The 11,040-nt window shown below is 32.0% G+C and overlaps 1 protein-coding gene across 1 annotated transcript; it reads left to right on the top strand.

Annotated features, from left to right (window-relative positions):
• Positions 1-5,894: 5,894 nt before the first annotated feature.
• On the top strand, positions 5,895-10,316 carry LOC136226661 (probable E3 ubiquitin-protein ligase RHY1A). The gene is made up of 3 exons (XM_066015276.1): positions 5,895-6,415; positions 7,296-7,483; positions 9,737-10,316. Exons 1-3 carry the CDS (start codon positions 6,194-6,196, stop codon positions 10,164-10,166), a joined length of 840 nt encoding a protein of 279 aa, XP_065871348.1. The 5' UTR covers positions 5,895-6,193; the 3' UTR covers positions 10,167-10,316.
• The last annotated feature ends 724 nt before the right edge of the window (positions 10,317-11,040 follow it).

The following is an 11,040-nucleotide window of genomic DNA, read 5'->3' as shown; positions in this document are numbered from 1 at the left end:
ATGATGTTCGAGACACGTGTATGGATGATGTTGGAAGCATATCGCCTTATAAGACCACCTAAAATTTGTGTGTACTAACTACAATCCGTACAAATCAGAATGACAACTTTTAAAAATTAATGTGTATATCCTATTAGTTCACGTGTATGAAACAATTATCTTTCCATCACTACTTTTAATTAGAGCGTATGATTGGTCCATACGACATGTAAGGTTATTTACCTATTATAAATCACTAAATGTTTCCAAATTAAATGTAGAAATATTGTTGAATTTATTTTTGTTGGTAGGTTGAAATAAAGCAATCAAAGTTAATGATACTATATTGGAAATAAAGAAGATACGACAAAGTTATTTATTTTTGTTGAGAGGACAACAACAATATTCATATCTCATTAAAACTAGTATTGTGCCCGCGCGTTGCGCGGGTATATAAATTTTTTTTGTACAATTATTTAAGATTGTTTAATTTTTTAATTTTGTATCATTTACATATAATGATATTGATATTCTTTTTAAAATATACATATTGGGATGTTTTGTAAGTTATTTTATTACATCTATTAAATATAAATTATATTAGATATAATATTTTCTATTTTTTTGCTACAATTTTTACAACTCGTGAAAAAGGCGTCCAAAACTCTCCTCATCAATTTCTCTTTGGTTGCACTATTATATATAGTATTTGTAATAATAATAATATAGAATTCATGCTTAAAAAATGAGAAAAAAACTTAAAATGGTAATAATAAAAATAAAAAATACAATCCATATCAGTGTTTGTATAATTTCTAATTTAGTAAAGTCTTTGAAGAACTTCCTTGTATACTATATTTGCGGCATAATTTTTTCCGGTGCTTTCTTCATCTGTGATCAGTAATTGTGAAAAAATAATATATGTTTATAATTTTGTTCAATATGCAAAGAAAGATTATTGTAATTTTACTATTAAATTTTACATTGGAAGTGCAGTCCTTGGTTTTCGTTCACATTCTTCGCACCAAAATGTATCATCTTTCGGCTTTACTTTCTTTTGGTAAATTTCACATGCCAAAGAGTACCATTCGAATTTTTCATTGATGCTTTTTATTGTAGCGGCCACTTTGAAAGTCTTCTCCTGACCAATATAATTATTATAATATATTTTTTAATTTTCAATTAAAAAGCATAAATTTTACCTGCTAATCTGATTCTCATTGAATTTTTTTAATATCATCTACATTCACTCTATTCATGAACTTCTTATTCTTCAAATCCTCATTGTTGTCTTCATTGGGTATGATTCGAATAGATTCTTTGGTTCTGACATTCCTATAAATAATAAAAAAGACATAGATAATTAGTTATTGACAAAATCATTAATATACAAAAGAATTTTACTTGTTCATAATTTCTTCGACTTCGGGAATGTTGAAATTCAAATATATCTTGGTTGATGTAGTCGAAGATATTGTATATTGACCTACAATTAAAAAATATATTTTATTTATTACATACAAAAATATATTTGTATCTATTTAGTAATTGTGCTTATCTAAAAACTTCTTCACGGTCATTAATGTTAAAATAATGACCAATGGTTGGTCTTTTGTGGAAATTGACCTTCCATCAAAATCTATGGCTACTTTCCCTCACAACGTGGATCTAATCATTTTCCCTCTATAATTAAGGAATCAAGTATAAATATATATTTATTTTGATAAAAATAAGAGAAATTAAATTAAATTGCAGAAAAATTAATTACAGATCGTACTCATAATTCATCAGCTCGAGATCTACTTTTTTTCGTTTCTTTTTACTAACATCAATTTCATTGATCGAGCTTATTGCTGTGATTCTTCCAACAACATCTGCAAAATTAATATCGTAAAATCAATTGAAATTAATATTTAATTTGAAACTGAATTAAATTATAAAACTATAGTTCAAATATCTCACCAGTTAGAAAAAAATTGTTTTCACATCTATCAATAAGCTTGTCAAAAGTAACAAACTCAAACTTTTGGAGAGCAATTTTACAATCAATTTCATCAACTTGTGTTACTTTAGTTGTTAGAAGAAACACAATCTTATGCTCATTAGGAATAGGCCTGTAGCTTTACGAAGCTGGTATAATTTTGAAGTTCTCAATAACATGAATTTTGCCTTCATGTAATTTTCTTCGAAATCTATCAATTTGAGCTTTACGGATAATTCCATGAATGGTGCTACCCTATTTTGCAACAAAAAAATTATATGAATGAATTTTCAGTTTTAATGAATATATATAAATATTACATAAATACATCTTCATCTAGCAATATCATATCCAAACTCATTAAGAAATTGTTTTCTTTTGTGTTAAGTGCTTCCCATAACCTAATAACTCTAACTCTTATTCTCCACGTGTCTTTTTCGGCAAAGAGATAACTAATTTGGTTGAAGTGAGCGTTAATTTGCAATATTGCCATACTGCATGAAAATATATTCATTAAAAAATTTTATAAAAAAATCATATAACTGTAACAAAATTCATCATACCGTACTTAGAGATTCAAGTTTGTGGGGATGTAAATTTGTGAAGAAAAAAATCACAAACTTTAACAATTATTACTTAATTAATTAAATGAGTATCATTACTTTTTTATTATTATTATTATTATTATTATTATTATTATTATTATTATTATTATATTTAACTATACATATTATTTTATTAAATATAAAATTAATTCTACATATTGTAATTGTAATGAGCATTAATACACATCCAATAAAATGAGCATTAATAACTCACTCGAATTTCATATTTTATATATAATTAATTATATTATTTTATTAAATATAAAATTTAATTAATTAAAATCTTTTTTAATCTTGATTTTTAAATGTTTGACAACTAATGAAATAAGCCTCTAAAACACTTCTCTCATTTTCTCTCTGCTTCCGCAATTATATATATTATAGTTTTATATATAATTAATTATATTATTTTATTAAATATAAAATTTAATTAATTAAAATCTTTTTTAATTTTGATTTTTAAATGTTTGACAACTAATGAAATAAGCCTCTAAAACACTTCTCTCATTTTCTCTCTGCTTCCGCAATTATATATAGTATAGATTGGTGTCGTTAAATTTTTACATAATGATAAAATTTATAAAAACAATTTATTTTAACATCATCATTATTACTATATATTAAAAACTATAGGATAAAAAATCTAAGGTTTTTGAAAAAGTTACAAATTAATCGTTTTAATTTTAATTATATATTACTAAAAATTTGAAAAAACTAGTTTAATTTTTTATTTCACTATCACAACAAATATTTTATATGAGTTTATCGATAAGCTGAAACTAATATTTCCAATATTTTTTTGTTGGTTATTTGTGATTAACTTATACGTTACAGATTTGGTTGTTAACATTTTAACAAATATTTTTTTTTTTTTGTAATTATGTAACACAATGAATATTTTAGACATAATTGATTTTTGAAAGATCTGATTTGACAATTAAATAATAACTAAGTTAGCATTTTCAAATTTTTAGTAACGTGAGACTAAAATTGATTTTATTTGAAAATGTTAGGATTAAATTTATACTAAATTAATCTCCATTATTCTATAATGTCAACGTAAAATTCGTTCTTTATTAGAAATTTATATAAATCGCATTACACGTTATGAGTTTTACGTGTACTTATCGATTTTATATTAGGTTTTAGCCCGCAATTTTTTTTAGATTTTATTCTTTTCTACTTTCCTACTATATTTATAGTTTTTCATTAAATGATATAAGATTTTTTGTTGCTGAGAAAAAACCCTACCTTACCTCCAAAAATATAAAAAAATCCTTTGTCTCCTCCATGTCCCATCAATCTATTCCAAATTACAAGGAAAAAATCTTATGCACATTGCCAAGATATTTTATGATATGACTACTTGTCAACAAAACATGAAACTAAAAAATAATAAATTGATTTATGAATACAAATATTCCAACGATTAAGAATTAATAAAGGGGAAAATTACAAAACTGGGTCAAATGAGAGGTCCATTTACATATTTAACCCATTTACTAATTTTACTACATATCTAAACTGATTTTGTGTGACTTTCCCATAATACCCCTAACCTTCCCACTTCCACCACTCCTTGGTTATGCGAATCGCCGCTCCCCCTATCTCATTGGTTATGCGAAAAGTTGCTCATGCATTAATGATTTCAAGACTTTTGATCTTCCTTTCTTCCTTTAAATTGCACGAAATCTTCACCATTTAATCAAAATCACAATGAATTTCTCTTGTTCATCTCTTCATCTTTTGATTCTGCAACTTCCCAACCCTAGAAAACGAAGCCATGGTTTTTCATCTTCCTGTTCGTTGCTTGGTTTCTTTCTTCTTGTGGCAATCTTGTTGTAAATTTTGATAATGTTATAATTTGAATGTTGTTATTGTGGCAATCTTGTTGTAAATTTTGATAATGTTATGATTTTAATGTTAGAATCCGTTGTTGTTTGCCATTTTTTGTTATATACTACTTCGCGAAATAGCTTCAAGCGTATCCAGCATTCGCATATGCGAACTAAATTCATCAAGCAAAACAAACTTCAGCTTCGCAGGCTTCGCATATGCGAACTAAATTCATTAAGTAAATCCAAACATCAGCTTCGCAGGCTTCGCATATGGTCGAATATGCGAAGTCAGACGGGATAGAGCGAGCCGCGCGTAAATATTGAGGGTATTATGAGAAAGTCACACAAAATCAGTCTAGATATGTAGTAAGATTAGTAAATGAGTTAAATATGTAAATGTGTCTCCTATTTGACCAAGTTTTGTAATTTTCCCTTAATAAAGGGGTCATTCTCTAAAAGAATAAAAATTAAGGGGTCATCAATTGTTTTAAAGAAAAAGAAGGGTCCACCAGTACTTTTTTTACTTGACTTTTTTCTTGAGAAGAAACTTCACTTTAATTTCTAAATATATAATTAAGACATAATTCATATTAAATTAGATATATAAACATTTTCAATTGTTGGATTATATAGACTGAAATATAGTTCTATGGAAATTCAAACTTCTAGAGATTCAATTATTGAAATATGGGTTTATTTGCTAATTTTTGACACCTACCTTATATTACACTTGCAAGATTTGTTTAGTTAAACTGTTGATATAATTAGGTGACTTTTATATTACGTTTTGAGTTTAATAGTAGTATATCATAAAGATAAAGTTCCGCGGGCATGGCTGTAATTTACGTAATCGATCGAGTCGAACCGAGCTGAGCTAAGCTTTTGTCCGTTCAAGCTCAGTTTGTCAGAAGCTCGAGATCAATATTATGTTCGTGAGACGCTCATGAGTTGTTTGTGAGCTTTGCTCGCGAGCAGCTCGTTGATTCAGTCCATGAACTTCGATTGCGAACAACTCGTTAATTATGTTCATTAGTTATATTGATTTAAAAATTCTTTAATACAAAATTATATAGTATAGAAATCTATAAAACTTTTACACTTCCTCAACATAGAAATATTATTATTACAAAAATAATGGAACCAAGTTTATACATTAGCTTATTCATGAACAATATAATTGAGCTTGTTCATAAACTTGTTCATAAACTCATAATCGAACCTGCTCGTAAACTTTCAAACCGAGTTTCAGTACTCAAATTTGACTCGAGCCAAATATGATCGATCTTTTATTGACTCGAACACTGTACTGCTCACGACCCTACTTTTTATGCTTTGCTAATTAAAAAATACCAAGCAAAGAGATGATAACTTGTCCCATTCACTCACTCAATTGAGGATAAGTTTTTTTTTTCTTTTTTAAATAAAAATATCTATAAAGAAACGACACCGTACAGGCAAGGCAGTTAAAGAGACATAAGAAACCGTTCATCACGTGAAATCGAATGCTCATCAGTCAGTCTTCTTCTTTAATCTCCTCATCTGAAATTCCGTTTATCTTCTCCTTTGAATTCCTCTTCTTCTTTCCTTTTCACAGATAAATACAACAAACTTCCAATCTTCCTACCTTTTTCGCTTTTGGGTTTTCCTAGAAACTCCCTATTTTCTTCGAATTTATCCTTTCCCTTTGCCATATTCGAAATTCTATTCTTTTCTCCAACTTTTTGATTTAAAAACAGAATCTGAGATCTAATTTGGGGTGCTGGGTTTTCTGTTCTCGGAGAAATCAGTGTATGACGAGCGCATCGGAGCTGTTTTACCAGAGAAGGTCGCGTGTCGGCCGAGCTACCACCGCTGATTCAGAATTTGACCCGTCGAGTTCACAACGTCATTTTCATTCTACTTTTACTCGGAGACATAATCATAGTCATAGTCGGCATGATTTTGATGGATGTGATCCTCTCCGTAGATCTCCGCACGTAAGGAATCTGTGTCATCGCTCATCCGCCATATCTGTAAGGAATTTGATTCTTTTTCTATTTCCTTTTCTGATTTTATGAAAATTAAGATTGGATGAAGGAAATTTGGGGGATTTTTTTAGTATGATGCTTGTTTTTATTGGGCATTTTTTTTTCCTAGTGAGATTACGAATTGCAATAATTTCTCTTTATTGGTGTACTGAAAAATTGATGTCAATGAAAGGGGCGGTTGAGTAATCCTCCGCCAGTATGGAGGTTTTACTTCCTGCAATACAATAATGCTTTGATTAAGTTAGCTAATGCTTGAACGAAAGAATAAGTCTTTAATTAAGTTAGCTAATGTTTAAAAGAAAGATTAAGTTAGCTAATGCTTGAAAGAAATAAATGCCCTTTATGTAGTAATGCAATCATTTTTTATCAGGGATGGATCTAGCCTCTAGGGGTTATGAGGTGGCTTGAGCATCTGTTGGTTGCTGGAAAACTCTATTGTGTATGGAGCTTTAATTTTTTAGGGTAAAGGTAACTATAAAATTTAAAATAAGCACACATAGGAATTGGAGCGCCCCTGGATGGCTCACTGATTATTACTTGGTGGGTCCCCAGTGTCTAGTAGGTCGGGGCCTGTGATCCTGTCTTGAGAAACCGCAGATTGGCGGCTTCATTGTGGAAGTGTGCCCGGCACACTTCTTAGGGTTTGTAGGGAATCATATCAGGCTACTTGGTGGAGTGTCCCACGTGAAAGGTAGGTGTGGCGGTGCGATAGATCCACGGTGCGATAGATCCACGTGGCAATAGATTATTAGCGGGGGTTGTTATAATTCATAATTGTGTATGTATATTTGATAGTGAACTCTCCAATTTCTGAGTTCAGCTATACCGGCCAAAACTCACTTCTTTATTCAATTTACTTTCACAGGAGCGTGCCTCGTTTCGAGTTGATCAAAGTAACAGTCAGCCGGTACAAAGTAACAGTATCAATACAGAAGCTTTAAGCGGCACGAACAGGCCAAGATTGACTGAAAGTGATAGACTTCCTGGAGCTGTGTTACTTGCAAGGGAGAGACTTGTTGAGAGGTTGAGAGGGGTATCTGCATCTGCTAACAGGTAATTCAGCTACCCCTTCTGCACTTTGTATGGATAAAGGTCAAATTTATTGTACGAAATGGCCCAATGTTGCCCTATAATAGAAATTTTAGTTTACTTTTGTCCCATGATAGAAATCCTAGCTCATTTTTACCGTTTTCTAAATAAATAGAACAACACTAACAAATGGAAACCCTTGAAAAATGGTAAAATCAAGCTACGAATTCTACTGGGACAATGTTGGACTGTTTGGAATGACAAGGGTAAAATTTGATCTTCTCCTCTCTATGTAATATTGAATGATGATACACTTGCTTGCCATTTTGCATTTATACTTGAGATAGCACACTGAGGCATTTCAAGACATAGATGCTAGCCTATGAGCTATTTCCCTTACTTCGCTTTCCCTATAAATGCGCACAAAATCTAACATTTAGTGTATGTACTTCTGCACATTATGTCACTTTGGCCTGTGTACTTCAATTTTGGTACATTTGGCATTGTTCTTTAATTGCGAGTAAAATTTGACATTCATGGTACATTTGGTCAACAGTAAGATTTTGTGTCAAATGTTAAACTTTTCTAGCAGCCTGTAAGCCCCTTCCTCTCTTCTTCTACAATCATTGGCGTACGATTGGCAGATGCCTTTCCTGCCGATTCTACTGCTCATCGAGGTTAGCCTCTTTTGCTCACCCATTCGTAAGCCGGTGGAATTTCTACCCGTCCGAAGGCTGACTCTTTTACTATAGGAAGAGAATGATTGTGACTGGTTGCAGATTCTGCCTTGCTGAGTTCCCTTTTTCCTTATCACAGTCTTCTAGCCCCGATTTCTATCCTCTTGGACTTAAGACAAGCCTAAGTGATAAAGGGATCCATTACCAGGCTTGGACCAGGTCTACCAAAGGGTAGTACAAGGATTGAATGTTCCAATTGAAGTACAGGGGCCAAAGTTATAAATCGTGCCAATTACCGGGGCTAATTTTAGCTTTCCCCTATAATCGCTTGCTCTAGTTGAAGGAATTTGAATGCTTTGAAATCTTTGGAAAGCCGCTGGCGTGTTACAGCTACTGTACACTCACATAGTCACATATTAATACTGGCTAAACTCTTCTACTTATTTAAAAGGCATGTGAAAGGGAGTAAAAGACAGATACAAGCCAAGTACTTCCTGGGATCCCGGCTACTAGTTTCAATTCATATGTAAGGGAATAGGGATTATGCACCTTTCCCCAAAGTTATCTTGTATTTTTTTTGAACTGATTTAAGTAAAATGGAGGTTCACCGAAGAGTTCTTTTGGAAAACATTGAAGTGCTCATGCTACAAGAATGTATATATTTTAATTTGTAGCGATACACGATTCATTTATCAAAAGCACACCTCAGGCGCAAAAGACTCTAGGCATGTCGTGTGAGAACACAAAAGTCGGGCTCTATTCAAGAGGCGCTCGCCTGAGCGCGCTTTTCTGAGCATAGTGACTTGCCGGAGGTGTGACTAGGCACAATTTTATAAGGTAAACAATTTTTTATAGGGTTCCAAGTTAAAAAGTGTTTACCTTAATCTCAACCCTTCCCTATTTATATCATCTACTGCTGAAATCAAATTAGGATAAAAAGAAATAAACATAAGCTTTGAAATACCGTGACGGTTGATGTGTGATGAATATGGATTCTGGATAGTTCAGTCTTGATGAAAATTAAAAAGTAGTTATCGGATAATTAGTTAATTAACTTAGGATATGGAAGAATTAGTAGTTAATTTCGAATTTATTTCATGCTAAACTTATGATTAAGATTATGGATATTTGGATTGGATGTGATTTAGTATTTTACTATTTGTTGCATTTTAGATTTTAGAAATGTCAATGGTTGTTATTTATAATTTTATGTATTATTTTTCTGTAGTGCGCCTTGTGTCATTCAGGCGTGTGCCTAGGCTCCAGGATCCCCTGGCGCCTTAGTGCGACTTTAATTACTATGGTATGATTATCTTGAATTCTGTTCTTGGGTTGCTTTTGTTTTAGTTCTCTTTCTTATTCGTTTTTGTTGGAATTTGATCTTTGCTGTCTTCTTTTCGCTCGCTTATGGCTGGCTATATATACGAATTACGGTGCCTGCTGCCGCTCTGCTCTGATTTCTCGCCCTTCTGATCGCTACCAATCTCTACTTGTTTTGCCATAACTTTGGTTGTGCAATTGCTTGTGATCTGTACATGTTTTTAAGGCAATCTTGAACAATTCACACCGAGTTTTGTTTTGACCAATTCTATTTTCACAGGCGGAGTAGCAGAGTCTCATTTGACATCTCCAACAGGGAGTATACCTCCGGTGATGACCTACGCGTCGTTGACTCAGTGGAGTTGGGAGCTGGGTTTTCTCCCAGAGCAACAGCCCCTTTCAGTGTTTCAACTAATCAAACAGAAAGGTTGCAGTTAATTCAAGAATCATACAAGAAGAAACCTCCCGGTCTAACCTCCGAGGATATCGACTGTCTGCAGTCCGAGATATATAGCAGCTCAGAGGAAGGGAAAATCGCTTGCCTTTCCCGCGATTGCAGTATCTGTCTGGAGAATTTCGTGGACGAAGATAAGCTTATTCATTTACCTTGTGAACATCGGTTCCACTCGGCCTGCTTGGATCGGTGGATACGAAGTTGTGGGGATTGTCCATATTGCAGAAGAGATATAGTTGTAAGTAGTAACAGATGATGAAAAGTATATATGTTTCCATTTTAGACGAGTTTTTTTACGCCATCTATATGCGGCTTCTGTTGTATTGCAGTGTCTTTTGTGAAACTACAGTGTGCTGTCTATTTTCGGTTTGGTTTAGTAGCTGATCTAATTCATTTCATTTGGTTAGTCAGGTGCATGTGAATGCTTAACACGACTTATCACTTAATATATAAGTACACACGTAAACTTAGTATAGTTTATAGAACTTTACAAGTTTAAACGTATAATTAATTATATTTAAAACCTTTCTAGTGAATGATAAATATTTTTCGGAACATTTCCTATCCTTGCGCAAGGGTTTAGGATTAAAATTTAGGATTTTTGAATTGGAGTTTAAATGTTTTTAATTTGGGTATAAAATTATTTTATTCCTGATATATAAGATTCCTTGCGCAAGAGTTTAGGATTAAAATTTAGGATTTTTGAATTGAAGTTTAAACGTTTTTAATTTGGGTTTAAAGTTATTTTATTCCTGATATATAATGGGTCTAGATTTAATGGTGAATGATCAAATAGTGCATGATCAGGTCCATGTGATCAAAATTGTTGTTTGGTTTTGATTACATGGACCTTAATGATCATGCACTATTTGGGGCTAGAGATCCTCTAGAGTTGAAATCCTCTAGAGTTGGTGGAGTTATAGGCATCTCAACCATTAATTACAAAATGAATGGATGAGATTTGATTGATCAATAAATGACTAATTAAATATTTTAATTTATCAATTAAATCTCATCCATTAATATTGCAATTAATGGTTGAGATTACAACTCCATCAACTCTAGAGGATCCCTACACACTATTTGATCATTCACCATTAGATCTAGGCTTATTAGAATCCTAAGGTGGA

This window comes from Euphorbia lathyris, chromosome 4 (genome assembly GCF_963576675.1).
Source record: "Euphorbia lathyris chromosome 4, ddEupLath1.1, whole genome shotgun sequence".
NCBI lineage: Eukaryota > Viridiplantae > Streptophyta > Magnoliopsida > Malpighiales > Euphorbiaceae > Euphorbia > Euphorbia lathyris.
The sequence above is the reverse complement of the archived record's forward strand: the minus strand, read 5'-3'. Positions and strand labels throughout refer to the sequence as shown.